This window comes from Arvicanthis niloticus, chromosome 2, assembly GCF_011762505.2.
Source record: "Arvicanthis niloticus isolate mArvNil1 chromosome 2, mArvNil1.pat.X, whole genome shotgun sequence".
In the NCBI taxonomy this organism is placed as follows: Eukaryota; Metazoa; Chordata; class Mammalia; order Rodentia; family Muridae; genus Arvicanthis; species Arvicanthis niloticus.
Window position 1 is genome coordinate 102,715,273 of NC_047659.1, and position 19,000 is coordinate 102,734,272.

General features: G+C 44.7%; 1 protein-coding gene across 3 annotated transcripts in view; it reads right to left on the reverse strand.

Annotated features, from left to right (window-relative positions):
• Positions 1-9,763: 9,763 nt before the first annotated feature.
• The window catches only part of Rassf2 (Ras association domain family member 2), a 35,187-nt gene continuing 25,950 nt past the window's right edge, over positions 9,764-19,000 (reverse strand). For all 3 annotated transcript variants that reach the window (XM_034495776.2, XM_034495777.2, XM_034495778.2), the window contains exons 8-11: positions 17,838-17,889; positions 17,238-17,359; positions 15,447-15,544; positions 9,764-13,715 (exon numbers count right to left, since the gene is read on the reverse strand). In XM_034495776.2, the coding sequence (XP_034351667.1) occupies positions 13,646-13,715; positions 15,447-15,544; positions 17,238-17,359; positions 17,838-17,889 (342 nt within the window). In that variant the 3' untranslated portion in view covers positions 9,764-13,645. The remainder of the gene's footprint in view (positions 13,716-15,446; positions 15,545-17,237; positions 17,360-17,837; positions 17,890-19,000) is intronic.

A 19,000-nucleotide genomic window follows, 5' to 3' on the forward strand; every position in this document is an offset into this window, starting at 1 on the left:
TTGTGCAAAGTTTAGGGTTAATTCTAACTCATTAGAACTTAAGCCCTTGGGATCAGAGTCGAGACAGGAGTTGGGTATGCCTTGGGCATCTTTGTGACTCTTCTTATGTCATTATAATTCTTTATGAGGGAGATCTGTCGTTAAGAAGGGCAAGTAGGTTAGGGTTCTCAGCAGGGTGTATGTGGGTTTATGGAATTTGGAGTTTAGTTAATTAGCTCAAGGTTAACTACACTTTAAATTTGTTGGTATCGGGAGGAGTTGAGGTCAATCATATTAGGATTAAGTCATCATCATTAGGAATTCAGGGCCTTCTGGTTCAGGGGCAGTAGATCCCCAAGCAGAATTAAAGTCAAAGTACATAATCAGAGTTTTGCTTGAAGAGGCATGAATGTGTTAAATCATTAGTGATGTAGTCAGGATAAGCCGCTGACCATCTGTCTGTTCCATTGCCTGTTGGGGCAATGCTGAGAGTTATTGAGTCATGAAAGTCTTTGAAGTTACTAGCTTTAACAACCTTGAGACTGAAAAATTTGTTGTCAGTGACTATGGCAACATTCCTGAAAGAACCTAAAATGATGAAATTGTTATTTGGGCTCATAGCTTCAGAGGAGTCAGTCCATGGTTGGTTGGTTCCACTGTTCTGAGCCCGTAACAAGGCAGAACACCATAGCTAAAAGTGCATGGTGGAACAACTGCTCACCATGTGGTAGCCAAGGTCTCAACATCCCCTTCAAGGGGATGTTGACCCACCTTCTCCAGCCCCTCCCAGTAGTTCCACAACCCTTAGTGTGGGAGTCTTTGGAGTGTGAGTAAGAACCAAATCACAGACCAGGCAGTGGTGATCCATGCCTCTAATCCCAGCACTTGGGTGGCAGAGGCCACCCTGATCTACAAAGTGAGTTTTAGTTCATCCAGGGATGTACAGAGAAATCCTGTCTGGAAAACACACATGTACATGTACAAGCAAATGCGCATGCGCGTGCGCGCACACATATACACACACACACACACACACACACAAAAGCAAACAAAGAAAAACAAATCAAATCATACCAGCTGAGCTCATTGAAAGTCTGGCTTTATCAGAACTGCATAAAATCATTCGAGGTTTAGGGCAATTTTGAACAATTTAAACAATTTTCTGGTGCTTAGTGTTTTGTTTTGTTTTGTTTTTTGAGACAGGGTTTCTCTGTGTAGCCCTGGCTGTCCTGGAACTCACTCTGTAGACCAGGCTGGCCTCGAACTCAGAAATCCTCTTGTCTCTGCCTCCCAAGTGCTGGGATTAAAGGCGTGCGCCACCACCACCCGGCCTAACAATTTCTTTTTTGTTTTGTTTTGTTTTGTTTTGTTTTGTTTTGTTTTGTTTTGTTTTGTTTGTGCTTAGTGTTTAGTGTGAGAATTTTGGCACATTTAGGATGTTGGGCCTCTGGAGATCTTTTGGACTGTTAGACTAGAGTCATTCACGTAAAGCTGAAATTTATGGACAGGTGTAATATACGATCTGGTAGAGTCTACTAGCACCCTTAGGGTTCGGGGCTATTCCTGGTACTTTAGGGATATATGAAATATGAGCTGAAAGATCTGAGAGACATTTCAGAAACCTGAGGATCTTTTTAGTGTCTGAGATCTTATAGCTCAGGTTTTAGGGTCTTTTTTGGTGGAGGGGAGTGGTGTCTCGGAATCATTCAGATGTGCTTACCTTCCAGTTCTGCTGTTAATGTGTATTCTGTGGCTCACCAGCAATACTAGCCCCGGGAAGTTTGGTAGGATAGATCCAAGGCCCACACCAGATGTGATGGATCTGAATCAACATTTTAATATAATCAGTAAGAATCCCTTTCCAAATCCAATGTATTAAAGCTCTCTGTTAGGAAAGTATTATGGGTTAGACTTTAAATGTTGCCCAAAGGTCATCTATAGAAGCCTTGGCTGCCAGTCTGTGGTTGCCAGTACTGTTGGGGATGGTAGAAGCTTCAGGGAACAGGGCCTGGCTGGAGGAAGTCAGGTTACTAGGTGTCTGACCTTAAATGGAATATTTGGCCCTCTCTTTTTTCCATTTCCTAGTAAAAGTTGCGCTCCACTGTGATGTCTTACCCCAGCCCAAAGCAGCAGGGTCAAACCGGAAGCACTCAGAAACCATGAGCCCAAATAAGCCTGTTTGCTTTTAAATGGTCTCAGGTAGCGGATTGGAGTGGTGCATGCCTTTTATTCCAACACTCAGGAGGCAGAGGCAAGTGGACATCTATGAGTTCAAGGCCAGCCTGCTCTACCTAGTGAGTTCCAAGCCAGACAAGAAGACTACATAGGGAAAAAGTGTCCCATTAATTAAGTAATTAAATTATCTCAGGTGTTTTGCCACAGCGGTAGAAAACTAATAAAAGTGGTTTAGGCTCATTTGCAGTCATTCCCAAGTGTTAGACCAGGGCAAACCAGGGCTTACTAGACACTTTAGCTGGGGGCTCGTTTAAATGACTGGGTGCTTTAGAATTCTTTAGAATTCTTACAGACACGGTCCTCCTTCAGTGCATTTCACACATTGGATGCTAAGAGGGAGTGGCATTAAAAATACTGAAGGTCTTCTCAGAACGCTTCTTTCTGGTTGCTTAGCCCTTTTTAAGTGTGGTTTGTGGCATTTAGCATGGTTTAAAGTCCTGGAAGAAACTCAGCTCTTACCATTGTTTTGAGCGATTTACGTATCTTTTGAATCTTCAAGATTGTTTAGGTGTCAGGCCGTTTGGGGTCGTTCAATATCATAAAGGACTTTGAATTATTTGGAGATGACCTAAGGTCCTTCTTAAAAGTCTTTTAGATTTTTTTAAATGGGTGTCTTGGATGGATGATTTGCCTGCGTGCATGTCTGTGCACCATTACCATGCCTGAGGCCTGTGGAAGTCAGCAGAGAGTATCAGATCCCCTAGGACGGAGAAGATGGTTGTGAGCCACTATATGAAATCTGGGAAGCAAACCTGGATCTTCTTCAAGAGTAAGTGTTCTTGACTGCTGAGTCATCTTTCCAGGCCCATTGGAGGTCACTTTAATGGGGACTAAATTTACATGTTCAAAGTCTTGGTGCTTAAGATACACTGGATACTCATTCATTCCTTATGCAGACATCACGGTGCCTACCCAAGGCTGGATACTGCTCAAGGTATTTAGGACATCCTCATGAGTCTAGATGTTTATCAGAAAGCACACTTTCTGTTATCCACAAAGATAACTGGAGCTGGTGGATGTGCTCAATCCAGGACCATCAACGCCAACAAGAGTTGAGCCCCATCAGAAAGGAGGCAGCTTGTGGTGATCTGGGAAAGACTGTTCCAGGAAGGAGTGACAAGGTTGAATCCTGGAAGCAGGGTGTGTTAGGTATGTCTGAGGGACAGCAAATCCAGAGAGATGACACCATGATGGCTGTCCAGAAGGTGGAAAGGAATGGAGACATGAGAGGAGCTCGTGTTTGACAATTTAGGTAGAATTGACTAGAGAATTTGGTTTCCTTCCTTCCTTCCTTCTTCCATCCTCTTTCTTTCTTTCTTTCTTTCTTTCTTTCTTTCTTTCTTTCTTTCTTTCCTTCTCCCTTTCTTTTGAGACCATTTAGGATACTGAATGTCATTAGATTCTTAATGTTTAGAATTGGTTCATTTGAGGTTTGGGGACCTCTAGAGTTGCTAGGAGTCACTAAGACTTTCTGGGATGTTTGGTGGCGTTTAGAAGGTTGCTATAGCAGAGGATTCTGGAATTCATCTGAGACTATTTAGGGTTATCAGTGTTAAGGACTTAAGGTTTTAAATTTGTAGGTTTTACAGTTAAGAGCCTCTCCAGGTTCTATAGATGGTATCATTTTTATTTTTTTATTTGTATGTGGCTAATTAGATTCTGTTCTGTTTTGGAGTATCTGAGTGCTGAACTCAGAGCCTCATGCAAGCATTCTACAGTGAACTGCATCTCTAGCCAAAACTTACTCATTTGAGGGATAGAGTCTTTCTATGTTGCCCAGGATAGACTCAAAGTCATGGACCCAAGCAAGCCTCTCACCTCAGCAGTAGTCAGGGACCACAGGCTACGTCAGGTAGACCTTCACACAGTACTTTACTTCTCTAAGGCTATTTAGGATATTTTTCATTGTTGTGGGCTTTTGTAAGTTTTCCTTAAAAGAAGTTTGGCCACTAGGGGTCATTTGGGCTCTCTTAGGAATCTTTTGGGTCATACAGGGTTGGATAATAGCATTTGGGCAGCTTAGAGTTCTTTTGGTCTATCATGTCTCAGTGTTTTGCATGAGTGGTGCATCATTGCTTAGGGCTGTCTGGATCTGGATTTGGAAGCTTAGAGGATTGTGTGGTGATGTGGTTCTCAAGTTTAGTACATACAGGAAGGCACACAGGCAAGAGTAAAGCTTGACAGAAACTGTATTAGGAAGCCTGCCTGCAGCAAGGACCCCTGACCTGCGCCCGCGTGCGAGCGCATGCACACACACACACACACACACACACACACACGTTTTAATCAAAGAAAAAAAAAAAGGGAAAGCCAGCTTTAGGAACTACACCCCCTGAAAAACTGAATCTGATGGCAATGTATGCCTCAGATTCTTGGATTGAAGCATGGGACTGTGCTGACCTAAACACTGACACCTAAAGAGAACTCTGAGAGAAATCTCCACCACCCTCTGCAGAATGAGGAACCACCACAGCCCAGCAGGCTAGGGGCCAAGTTCCTGTTTTTTCTGTTACTCACTAAAGCTCAAAAACAGACATGAGGATTTATGTGTGTATGTGTGGGGTTTTTTTCCCCCAGAATCCTTGAGGTTTTGAGGGTGGCAAATTCTAGGGGCATTTTAAGATCAGCTGGGTAACCCTTTAGCTATTGGTTATTGGTTTAGTGTGCACATCCAGAGTAAGCACCAGAAGGATCTGAGTTATTAATTCCATCTGATAGCTATGTGAATCAGACCAGAAATGACCACCACAGCCTCTATCTCTCAGCTCTGGCCCAGTTCTTGAACTCATGACTCAGATCTCAAACGCTCATGCGCGATGGGGGCGTGGCCTATGTGCAAGATCCACATTAGCCAGAATCGCCCACAAGAGGGCTTAGTTAGTAGTTACCTCCCTGCCTAGTTCTCTTCTAATTTTTAAAAGATTGGGGTGCAGTGGGAGAAAGAGGTCTGTACCATTGGACTTAGCAAACAGGAAATTTTATGTTAAAGCCTATGTACTCAAAGCATAAATAAAGCATAACCCCACCATTAGGTAATTGTTTTCATGGGCTTTTACATATCTGCCTACATTCATATCAAGCAAGGTCTCTCCGCTTTACATAATAATTGCTCTCTCTGGTTTCATTTCTGTTGCTGTGACTGAGACCATGGTGAAAAGCAACTTAGGGGAGAAAAGGGTTACTCCCGGCCACAGCCCTTCATTGTCATCAAGACAGGAGCCCGAGGTCAGATCGTGAAGGCAGCCCTGCTTGCCATCGCATAGCGCACCATTTCTGACCAAAGGAATCAGCAGGAAAGGAGAAAGCTGCTTACCAGCTGGCTCAGAAGCCGCTTTATTTTCAGCTACCTTTCTTATACAGCTCAGGACAACTTGTCTAGGGATGGTACCACCCACAGTGGGCGGGCCCTCCTACACAATTAACAGTCAGAACAACCCTGAACGGACACAACCGTGGATCATCTGATCCAAGCAATTCCTCCGTTGATGCCGTCCTTTCAGATAACTCTAAGATGTGTCAGGTTAACAGTTAAAGCTCACCGGCACAATATTCTAACATCAATTTTTATATTATGCTTGCAATGGTTGAATAACATTTATGTTTATAGTTTAATTTTAGTTGAACCATTATTCTAAACGCCACGAAAAACCTACTTGATGTATTGAGATTACCTGAGTCTACAGATAAATGTAGGAAGCCTGCAACATTTCTAACCTATGGATAAAGTATACCTTCCCGTTTTTCAATTTTATTTTCTAATCTTTTATTAAAGTCTATACCTAGAAATATAATATTTCATATACTCTCATTGTTTTAATGACCTTGAAAAATCATCTAATATTAACTCTGATTTATCTCTAGCCTGTTATGAGCATTTTAAATTCAGTCTTTACATTCTGGTTTTTTTTTTTTTTTAAATGGATCATAGATGTTCTGGTCTTCTTTGTTCAAGAGCTTTGGACCACATGACTTCATTTGTGTTCTTGCCAAAATCTGATTAAAGAACTTTAACCAAAATTATATTTTTCATATATAGTCCTTATCTTTAGGATCTTTACCTAGGATCATTTTGGATTAGAGAATGTTCCAGGCAGTTATATGGTATGTGTGGGAGTTCTCGAAAGTTTCTTCCCAAAATTATACCCTAGACATCTCTGAGACATAATTATCTTCCATTAGTTGGGCACACCCATGCTGTCCTGTTCATGCTGCCCCAATTTTGGTACCAGTTATCCTCCCAGAACCCTGGAGTGCTCTGCCTTGTTGCTGCTGACCCCAGGGTGTCATGTAGGTGTGGGTAGGGGGGACTATGACAACTCAGAGGGGCTTGGTGACTGGCAGGGGACATTCAGAGTCATGAGTTGTGGAGTGACACTTGGGGTACTGACCTCTTACCAGATACATGTTTTGCCAAGTCTCCTTCATCCTGTGGGGTGTCCTTTTACTTCTCTGTGGAGAAGTTTTTCAGCCCATGTAGTCTCACATAATTCCAGGTATTTGCTTTTGTTGCACATGCTTATTAGTGTCACTTCCCAAAAAACCCATCATTTAGAAGACGAACCAAGACAGGAGAGATGGCTCCGTGGTTAAGAGCAATGGCTGCCCTTCCAAAGGATCTGGGTTGGATTCCCACCAACACCACAGCTCACAGACATCTGTAACTCTACTTTCAGAGGATCCAGCGCCCTTTACTGGCCTCTGAAAGCACCAGACATGCACATGATATACATATATAGATGCAGATAAAATGCCCATACACATAAAATTAACTGGTATGTTAACAAGTGAATCCACTCTAGAACTCAGTGTAGTGAGTGTGGTTGTCAATACTGTATTGTTTACTTGAAATTTTCCAGGAAAGTAGAGCTGAAGTGTCCTTCTAACCCAGCCCTGATACATTCGACATGGTAACTGCACAATGATGAATGTGTTAATTAATCTTACCGTGGCAAACATTTCATGCTGGATATCAAATCACTTTCATTGAGGTATAATTGATAAAAGTCGTGTTCACTCACCGATGACTAGGATGCTAGGCATGGCTGCTGGTTTCCTGTATAGCTCCTACCAGCGTGCCTTCAGTTTTAAAACCTGTAAAGTTGACTTGCACATTTATAAAGTATGTATTAGTAATGTGTAACTTATACAGAGTGAGTGTATACATGTGTAACTTACATGTGTTTTTGAATCATAAGCAATGACAGTTTTAGGGGGCACATGTCTTCGTTTTGAATCACTTTATAGGAAAGGTAGCAAGGGTTATTTTACTCAAGTTCGCGTTTGAGTAGTGTTTGTTTATACTCAAGCATCACAGTAACTCGCTCAGGAGCATCACAGACCTGCAGATAGAGTCTTGTACTCCACCTAGTGAGAGCTGTAGCGTGTGAAACAGACAGCACTAAATCAGACCCATTTCCACAAAGTACAGCACCAACTGCCAGTTCCCTTACAGCTTGCTAATGTTTGCTGGGTAATCTATGCATCCTGAGGCCTACTGCCTGCCTGGACCCCATTTGTCTTTTGTCTATGTCACCAACATCTCTGTGACATGCAGTATAAAAGTCTGCCACATTTTGGGAACATCATTAAAATCTTGTCTTGGTTGTTTTCTTGTTCTAGGGAACAAATTATGGTAATTATTTATCCTTCATGGCCAGGTTTCCAGGAAGACAACTGTTGACTGTGTGTTCAAGCTTATAACCCAACCATTTTCTTCCTTTGCATTAGTCAGGGATCTCCAGAGAAATCGTGTGTGTGTGTGTGTGTGTGTGTGTGTGTGTGTGTGTGTATTGTATGTATGTATTGTATGTGTGTGTGAGTGTGTATGTGTATGTAGAATTCACAAGCTATCAGATGACTAAGATGCAGGCCAACGTTGAGAGTTGGAACAGGACAGAGGGACAGGGAAACAGGGATGGCAGGCCATGTTTGCCGTGTCTACAGCCACTGCATTCACTCATCCTCTGTATTGCACATGGCAAATTCAAGTCTGCCTTTGGGAAATTTGTGGGATTATAAACAAATAAAATGACTATATTTACACACACACACACAAATGGAGAAATTGTTTTTAAGAAACTTGCTTATGCTGGCAGTGGTGGCGCACGCCTTTAACCCCAGCACTTGGGAGGCAGAGGCAGGCGGATTTCTGAGTTCCAGGACAGCCTGGTCTACAGAGTGAGTTCCAGGACAGCCAGGGCTACACAGAGAAACCCTGTCTCAAAAAAACCTATAAAAAAAAAGAAAGAAAGAAAGAAAGAAAGAAAGAAAGAAAGAAAGAAAGAGGGAAGGGAGGAAAGAAAGAAAGAAAGAAAGAAAGAAAGAAAGAAAGAAAGGAGGGAAGAAAGAAAGGGAAGAAAGAAAGGAAGGAAGAAAGGAAGGAAGAAAGGAAGGAAGGAAGAAAGAACTTACTTATGCAGCCAAGGTTAAAGTTTGAGTTGGAAGTATAGTACAGGTTAGAAGCAGAACTTCTTCCATGGAGACTCTGTTTTTCCTAAGACCTCCAATTGCTTTCATGAGGCCCACCCTCACTGTGGAGGGTAATCTACTCAAAGTTTACTGATTTAAATGTTAATTTCATCTAAAACAAACAAACACTTCATAACAACACCAAGCATTTGACCAAAAGTCCTGGACCACAGCCTAACCAAGTTGACAGTTGCCATCAGTCAGTGCACTCACACCTTCAACAGAGTGGAATTTAGATGTTAGTCTGAAGGCCAAGCTCCGGGAGACCACTAAGTAGGTACCACCAATGAAATAGGGTCAGGTCTCCACACCCTAGTTTACAGTTGAGAAAACAAAGCATAGAAACAGATTCATGGACTTGACAGAATGGATTCATTCAGGATCCTGATGAGCCAGAGGTGACCTCAGGGTGACATTCATTGCCACTCTGAGGCAGGTCCCAGCTTCATCTACCACACCAGTGGCCTCAACTCAAGACTCACAGGAAAACATGCTCGTTTTGTGATTGGAAACTGTGGTTTGAGTGTATCCCCCAAATTCACATGTTGGAACCTTGGTCCCAGAAGCAGAAGGGCCTGGAGGGAACTGGGCCATTAGAACTCTGTTCGGATGAGTAGAGTGAGCACATGGAATCATGGGATATTTTAGGAGCAGTTTAATTGTCAACACAAGCTCTCAGGTTCAGTGGCAGCATGTGTACTCGGCATGCGCAGGGCAGAGTTCATCCCCGCCACCACCAAAACAGAACAGATATAAAACCTAGCTCTCTCCACTATGTTTTCTCTGTCTTACCATGTGGCTCCCCACAGGCCACCACTAGACACTAACTCCATGCTTGTACACTTTATAGGCTCCAGTACTTGAACTAGATAAGCCGGCTGCTCTTTGTAAGTTTCCTGTTCTCCGCTACTTTGTTGCATAACACTAAGTAGACTAAGAGCATTATAGCTAATTCTGGGCACATTCAAACCGTAAACCCTGGGGGAAGAAAACAGGCTTAAGGTTTCTGAGCCTTCACCTCACAACTAACCTCAGGAAGCACAGCTTCCCTCCTAAGACCCACAGAACAAATCCACAGGGACTCGGTCCTAAAAGTGCTTTATTTAAATAAGGTCTAAGACAGGTACATTACAAAAACATTAAAAGGTTACAAAACCATGACTCCCCACTGAGGCCCCATCCAATCATGTAAGACACCTAAGCACACTGATTTTCAGTTCATAACTGACAGTTGAACCAAGTCATGTACCATTCCTAATAGGCAAATATGACAAAGGAAAAATAGATTCCACCCAACTAAGAGGGAAAACTGAAGAAACACTAGTAGTAACCCCAGAACCCAGCAGCATGGAATTGGGGCTTCTGGAAAGTTCACAGCTTAAGCACCTCTGTGCTCAGTTTAATGGGAGTAGGAGGGAGGAAGGGAGGTGTAGCCCCAAGATATGGTGAACATTTTCAATTATGTCTGAAGGAAGGGATGTCACATCGGTTTATAGATGCTCTCTCATCCGGCAGAAGCCTGGCTTTACAGAAAACAACCTAAGTAAGAAACTTTAAAACAGGCAGTGCTGTGGGAGCAAGCTAGGGCAGCCTCCTGCCTCCTCCCTCACCCAAGGCAAAGCTTATTCCTGTGGGACATTAAAACTCCTTTGGTTACTGGACATATTTCCTTCTTGAAAATGTATCCCTAACCCCAAGTTCTCCATGTTACAAAGCTTCAACTAAAAGTTGGGTTTTGTTCTGAGGCTTTACTGTGTCTGTCATTTTGAAGCACCAGCAATTCTTGAATGCTTCTTGCCCTGTTTGTCCAGTTTCTTTATCTACCCTCCTGACATCAAATGTACACTCAAAACCACAAAACACAATCTTTGCCAAGATGTTTTTTCAGATTTTAGAGGACCATCATATGACACGGATAAAATGATAAAATTTCTTTATCTGGAAGTTTCTAGAAATAGTTAGAAAAGGAGAAGATTGTGGCTATTTCTTCCCAAACCATCAGCATGTCTCAGACCAACACTTCAGTCTTGGGCTGCAGCACTGTCCTGAGGCCATCTCTCCCCGGCCTCGGCTCCAGCTGCATTTGTCCAGTGTGTTAGCAGTGTGCCCTTCACCAACAGCGCAGGCATGGCTGGTGTTTGTGCTTTGGGCCCCTTTCCTACTCACCCCCCCCACCCGCTTTAAGAAATCACTTCCCCACTAAAATGGTCACCGACAAAGTGAACCTGTGCTTGATTTCACCGCCTCACTCAGACCGAGGCTGGTGTTCTCTGTCACTTGGCCACCTTGTAACGTAAACCTTTGTGGGAGTGGGGGTAGGGGTGGGAGGTGGGGGAGGGGAAGAGTCCAAACTCTTTTCACATGTTGGATTAGCACCCCCACCCCACCCCCAACACACCGCCTTATGTGTTAGTCTTTTATTTCTCAGGATTTCAGGTCCGTTGCACCCAATTACATAAACCCACACTAATCAGACTTGGAATTTAAAGCTTTGAGGAGAAGGGAGACCAGGGAGAAAATCCAGTCGCCACAGTAGAGGTCTGTTCTGTTGTGGCTATGTTAAAGGTTTCCAAAGTTCACGGGGTAGTGTGGAGCTTGGGGCAGGTGTCAGGAACCAGGTCCTAACATTCTAAGTAATCCCTCTACCACTGGACTACACCACAGCTGATTGCTTGCTTGCTTGTTTTCTTCTGTGTGTGTGTGTGTGTGTGTGTGTGTGTGTGCGTGTGTGTTACTAGAGATTGAAGTTGGCTTTTCACACACACTAAGGAAATACTCTAGCACTGAGTTTCATCCCCAGCCAATTTCCTCAAACTCCTGACCAGTTCTTTGGACATGAGAAGCAATCTCTAGGGAATGTGCCCAGGTGGTTTAGTGAACATGGACCCCAACTCCCTTTCTGAACCCCATTCTTTAAAAGCCATCTATCTTGACACCATTATCTTGGAGAGCCTGGCAACCTGACACCCAGAAACAGTCACATATTGACATTATCACAATGAGCTTTCATAAATCAGAAATAACTTCCCAGTTAGTGTGCTCCGTGGAAACCCCCAAGCTCCCAAGGGAAAATGGTGGATCAACACAGGCTCTGAACATTCAAAATAAAGAAAACTGGAAGAGAAATTATCCAAATCAAATTTTCTCAAGTGTTTGCATTCACAAAGCTGTTGTTTGTCTGTAATATAGGAACCCCCACCCCAGCTGCCCAGTGAGTTCAGAGTTTTACTGGAGTGTATGCTCATAAGGAAAGCTGCATCCCCCACTCCCCAGTTCTGTGCTTTTCTGTCTTTGGAGTCTATGATAGAAACTAAGACTCACTGGGTTTCCATCCCCACTGCTCATGGGATGATGGATTGTACTGTCCCGGAAGAAGAACAAGGTTGCTAAGTGATACCCAGCAAAATGGCCGGCCACAAGCCACCTGTTTGAGAACCCACAATGAGACCAATGCTGTGAGCCTTCTGAGGAGGGTGAAGGACAGTAACATTCCTCCACAGGAACAGGTTTGCTGCACACTGGTCAGGACTCCTCAGTCCCTCATCTGCTAGGCTTCAAGAGCTTTCTAGAGAACAGGTAGGCAAGAGCACCCTGTTGTAGCAAGACTCAGAGATGCTCATCTTGCTTGGTTGAGTTTCAGAGACCAGCAGCAAGCCCAACCATCTGTCCAACCTCAAATGGTGCAAGCCACACAGGTGACCAGCTACATGACAGCATCCCAAATGGAGGACATACAGGGTCATCCCTGACCTTTCTGCCAATGAGGCTGGTTCTAAAAATCAGAAGCATGGCCTCTCAAAAGCTAAGCAAGCACTGTCCTCTCTGCCCACACTCATGGAACTCTCCAAAGAGCTTCCCTACTCCCTATGTTGAGTGAACAACAGGGCAGGTCTCCATTCTTGGAATCCATCTCCATGTATAACATAAAGGAGCTTGCAGGTGTGCAAAAGCTAGAAAGAAAAACAGGCAACTTCAAATACAACACTCCGACTCCATGTGGGGCATACTCTTACTGATGTAATTGGTGGGCTAGGCTTAAAGGCACCTGTCATCTCAGCCGGTGGCTCATAACCTTCCCTTCAGTCTACGAGTGCTTAAAACATTTGAGTGCCATTTATTCCAGCACACACCTGGCCCAGGTACATGAGCAGGTCAGAGTGAATTGAAGTGGCAGCCAGAGAGCAGAAAAACCCAGAAGCATCCACAAAGCCAAGAACGAAGGCAGAATCCATTCTTTCCAGGTGTCTGCGTAGGACAGGACATTAATTGTGCTTTCTACAATGATAACCTTTCCAGTGCAAAAACTCATAGACTCATTGCATTTGCCCCAAGGTGAAGCAGCTTTTCCATTTCATTGGACTTGCCCCAAGGGCATGGGGCTGCCACTTAACTAATTCCCAAGGATCTCATGGTCACTCATCCTTCTTGGCAAATGAGAAGAATCTCTGCTGTAAACCTTCAGACATTCCAAACGGTGAGCCTGCAGCCTCCACTTCCCTATCAAACATGGCAGATCCGTGTGGCTGCCTTTGGCACTGGAAGAGGCAAAAAGCCTCAGTCACTCCCCTGTTCTTCCTGCACAGGAGTGGCATGTGTGCCAACCTCATGGCACCTGCTGGCTGCTTGGAATTTAACCGAATGTAAGAACATCAGGGAAGCATGTGGACATAATAAGTGCACAGATGCACGCTTGCGTATGTGTGCGTGCACACATACACACACTCAGGTAGGTGAGCATACACACTGTGGGTCCTCCTTAGGATGAAAGTCCTTGAGAATGAGACAAAGAGCAGGGATCCAGAGATGAGGAGCTGCCTGCTGCTTCTGTGTCTGACTGTAGGGAGCAGTGCTGGCTGCAAGGTTCGTGTGAAAACGTTTCTGTGGAAGGATACCTAGCTTCCCATGGGTCTTCTCGGGTCAGCCTCGGCCCCTGGAGTGTCTGGATTGCCTTCATTCCCGTGGCTCAGATAGTCTCAGGGGTCTCTGCTATCTCTTCTAGCCTTTGCCGAATCATTAGCCGGAGCACAGTGTACCTAGGGACAGAAGCAGCTTGAAGTAGCTGGTAGTCTGCGATATGTCTCTTGTGCCTTTGCTGCCACCCAAGCTTCACTGGAACCAACCATCCTGCCTCTAGCTGTCAGCATTGGCCCTTCCACCCACTTCACATATCTTCCCATGCCAGGATGGCAGGGACTAAAGAGGTCAATTTCAAATGAGACTCTTTTATACTGGTTACAAAGTGTGGCAAATGGGGATTAGAAACATGAGGTCACCAACAGCAGCAGAGCCAGGTTCCGTGAGTGCTTACTATGCTGGAGATACTGAGCACAGTATTCTGTGGAGGTTCTGTGCACAGTACTCCACACGCAGGGTATCTTGTGAACCTTCATCAAGGCTAGAACATACACAGTTACCAGTATTTCACCTTTTGGGGGAGCCTATCAAAATGGCGTCCTCATATGGGCCTGCCTACACCAGTGCCTGCTTTTGCAGAAGAGGCTCTAACAACTACAGAAGATGCAGCTTCAAATCTAGTGGGTAAATTCATTTTCTGCACAAAGCTCACGAGCGGTGGCACTGCAGATGCTGGAGTGGGCATCATGGCACAGAGCCTGGGGGCATACTCCTCATGCTTGGAGCTTACACTGCATAGCAAAAGCTATACTCAGCAAAAGCTACTGCCACACTAATTACTGAGAGCAGCAAAGATCGATTTGGATTTATTCTCCAGAACCAGATTAACAGCTTTCTAGTCTATCCACAAAAGAAGGCCTATTCTGTGATTAAAATGAAATATCAATTCCTCTCCAGAAAGAAGCTTTGCTTGAACCCAAAGGAAATTTCCAGAAGAGACACATCTAAAGGAAGGGAGGATGGAAAACAGTTTTAGAGTGGGCAGCTCAGGCAGTCACCATGATGCAGACACCTTCCTAAGATTCCCAGAGCTTCTGTGTCTTAGCATTCTTTGCCTGAACTCCTTTGTCATGTGTCCCAGGACCTGTGCTAACCCTTAAATGACCTCCATACTTTGTCCTCAAATAACCTCAGACTCTGAACCTTGTCTGAAGGAAAGCCAGCTTCCTGCTGGGAGTCTAGTCACGTGGCTGAGACAGCACCATGCCATCCTTTGAACGTGACTTCTAAAGGTTCGTGTGTTTGGAGCCTGGTGCCCATGTAGGGATGTCTGGTAATAGTCAAATTAGTATAGGCTCACAAGACTCCAGTTAGTTCTTAAAATAACAAGTTGTTCTAAAAAGCTCAGCCCAAGCCCCTCTCTTGGAGAGCTTCCTGTCTCATACATATGTGGTTATCACGGTCTTACCATCTGCCATAAGGCCCTCACCAGAGCCAAGCAGATATGGCCTGTGTGTGCTCTTGAACTGTGAGCGCAAGTTTCATTATGTGCTAAATAAACCTCTTTTCTTTTTAAATTACCCAGCCACAAGTGTTTGGTTACAGAACAGACAATAGACTGGTATGCAGGAGAAAGTGAACTCCCTGTCCCTAAATCCAGATTCCAAAGAGATCTTAAGCCAACACATTCTTTCCCAGAGTTTCATAAAAGATATTTTGATATCTCATATTCAAATAAGCAGCTAACACAAGAAGCAGCAAACAGAAAACCAGTGTCTATGTCCCTGTCTGAGATCTGGGACTGTCAGTGGGTACCCCTCTGCCCCAGCACCAGTCCCCACTAGCCAGTTCAACAGTGGCGCTTCTCACTGGGGCCCTGAAATCAGCCTGCACCCAGACACCATGCTCACTTGTGCATCAACTTCTCCACTTCCCGGTCTTCTTCCTCCTGGAGTTTCTGAATGAAGCTTTTAAGGACTGGCATCTCGAACTTTATATACTGGGCCACCTGGGGAGGGTGAGCAAATCCCATTGTTATAAAAGTTCTTTGCTATTGATCTCCTCAAGGCACAAAGCCATCAGAAACCTATTTTCCCACTAACCCAGGATTTCCTCAGACAAGGGCCAGGCCTCTGTATCCCAGGCTAGGTCACACCTGCATGAGGAGGTTTACATGACTCCATCTTATTAGTTCTCAGTTTCCCTTTCGTTGTGATCCACAGCTCTAGTGACTTCAAACAGAAGCGAAGTGTTTCCCTTCATACAAGGATTCAGAGCCAGAGGAAGAGCTCCTGGGGCTGGGAGTGTAGCTGATGAACTCTAGGTTCTTTCTTGGGGATAGGGGATGGGGGAGGGGCTCTAGGTTCTCTCTTGGGGATAGGGGATGGGGGGGCTCTAGGTTCTCTCTTGGGGATAGGGGATGGGGGGTTCTAGGTTCCTTCCTGGGGTTGGGAGGGTGGAGGTGGGCTCTAGGTTCCATCCCCAAAGCTGCAACAAAACAAAGACCAAAAAAAAAAGGCCTTTAATAATCTGCTTCTGTCTACCCAGAGGGAATGTGAAGAATCATCATAGCCCAGCTTCAAGTCCCCAGTCTCTGAACATCCAAATTGGTACTTGCCTCATCGAAGTGACTGGCTCTGGAGAGTTGAAGAAAGTCTTTCTCTTTCCCTTCCCAACGGGGACCTAGACCTACTCTCTCCACTTGTCTAAGGGTGGTCCTCTACCCTACCAGTGCTGAGTGTCACTGGGTGGCTTTCGGAGGCCACTGGAGTCCCTGCAGACTTCACACGCTAAATCTGAGCGGAGGCTTCAGATACATTTCCATGGTTAGGACTAGTTTCTTGTTTTAAAAAATGGTTTCCAGATTTATTATGTGTGTGTGTAACGTGTGTGCATGTACATGTGTATGTGTACATGTGTATTAAGGCAGGCACTCAAGTACTTGCATGCACCTTGGTGTGCAGGTCAGAAGGAAACCTTATCTTTCACCTTGTTTGAGACACAGTCTCTTTGCTGTTTGCCACTGCATGTGTCAGGCTTGTGGCCTGAGAGAGGGGACTCCTAGGGTGTCTCCTGCCTCCACCTCCCATCTCACTAGAGCACTGACATTACAGATGCACACTACTATATCATATATATACTACATAGATCCTGGGATTTGAACTCAGGTCCTCACACATGTGTAACTCTTTACCCACTGAGCCATCTCTCAACCGCTGTACTAGGTTTTTTTTTTTTTTTTTTTTTTTGTTTTTTTTTTTTAAATGTTCCAGCCACCTGCCCAGGAAGTCACTGCTCTTCAGCCGGGGTCTGAATAAGATACAAACTCACCCAGAGTCTGACACAGGGCTGCTGCTACCAGATAGTGGAATCATGAGAAAAATCATGAATGTTATATATAAGGTATTTGGATTTGGGGATGCATGTTACTGTATGAACTAACACCTGAGAAAAGAAACCCGCTGTTGAGTTCTTGGTGTGAAGAGCATCCTCCCGAGGTCCTCAGAGCCCCAGCACTCTTGGGAGGCTCAAGAAAGTTATTCCTCTAACAATCCCCACAGGGCCTATCCTCAACTGGTATCAAAAGAACCTGGCATTAAAGAATGGCCATAGGGGACGTTCTGAAGCCCAGGAGGTCTCCGCCCACACTGTCACTTCCCACCCCTACTGCTGAGGAAAGACCACCAAACAAAGGGGCTCACATCATAAGTGACCTCCTCCACTTGGTCCTTCTCCATCAGGAAAACTTTGGAGATCTGTTCACATGGGCCCTGGAGGATGCGGGCGATCAGGGGGTAGTCGGAGTTCTTCAGCTTTTGTTTTTCTGAAACACAACCAGGATAGCCTGAGCTCAGCCCAAGACATTCCTCCCCAAAAGTGGTGGCCAATTCAGGGGTCAAAGTGGGCCAGGTGCCTCAGGAGATGCAGCTGCACAAGTCAGACTATGTTAGGACAAATTATTCAACATCTATTGTTAAAAGTACCCCCCCCACACACACACACACAATACCATGCCTCAGACCTTCTGGAAGATGCCACTTGGGAAAAATGAGGCACCTACCTCTAGAGAAAACCCAGTTCATTTCCTAATAGGCAATTAAGTTCGGGGACTTACTATTGTTGTCCACATGGCATTCCCCTGGGGCACATGTCACAAAAGCCCACCAGGCTTGGGGACAAACAACACTTGGAATTTTAGGAACTCTTAACAACAGAATAGAGGGTTTTGTTGTTGTTTGTTAAACTTGCCATTTTGAGTTAGCTGGAGGATTTGAAGTGTACTGTGTGCTCTTCAGACTTACCCCCACTGGTGTGGACCACATACAACGCAAACTCCTCTGCAGAATTCTCAATCTGAATCAGGAGCAAAAGAAACTCAGTAAAACACCCCAGTCCTGAGCCATCCCCTCTGCCTCCACAGTGCAGAGCAGACTCTAGGCTTCTGCAAAGTGAAGGGCCTTTTAGTTACGACCAAGGAGCTTAAGCAGCAGACAGGGAGCTATCAATCATGCCAGGTAATAGCATCCTTCATCTGCAATATTCAGGAGAAGACGGATTTCAGGTTTTAGTTTTTCAGGTTTGAAAATTATGGCAAAAGCTTTGCCACCTAATCTCTTCTACAAAAAGCTGAGACCTGAGATGGTGGCTGAGCCACACCATTGCTCAAGTTTCTGAGGTTGGTGCATTTCAGATTTCAAGCTTTTGGACTGGAGTAGTTAACACATACTGGAATGTAAAGCCCACATACTTAACATGTGTTCACTTATCTCACACTATAACATCCCATAACACATGGGCACCACCTGCCTTCTACACATAAGACAGCTGGAGCCCAGAGAGGCTAAGGCAACTTGTCCCACTCAACCATCTGGCAGGAGGGCTCAAACTCAGAGCCTTGAGCCCTAGGTTGCACTGGCTTCCATAGAAAATAAGACTACTCAAGTCAATGAGACGGCTAACCAGGCAAGGGTGCAAGCCTGCCAGCCTGACAGGGAATCAACTCTACAGAGTTCCCCTGCCTTCTGCGTATGCCCTGAGGCACGTGCACCTGAACATACACATACACAAATAATAAAAAATTATGAACACAGGAATCCGAGAGCTGAGGACGTTGTGGCTCAGTGTGAGGACTTGGATTTGAGTCCTAGCAGAACAACAACAACAACCCCAAAAACATATAGATAAAAATAAAACTGTTTGGGGGAAAAATAATATTAGCTGAGATAATACCTATAGTTTCAGTCAGACAGGAGGCTGAAGGCACTCGAGCCCAGGGGTTTGACACCAATCTGGGCAACATAGTGAGGTCTCACCTCAAAATAAAAATGTGAATAAATAATGTGTGGTGGGTTGTTTTAATATTTATTTATTTGATTATTTATTTATTTATTTAATGTATGTAAGAGCACACTGTTGTGCTCTTCAGACACACCAGAAGTGGGCATCAGATCTCATTGCAGATGGT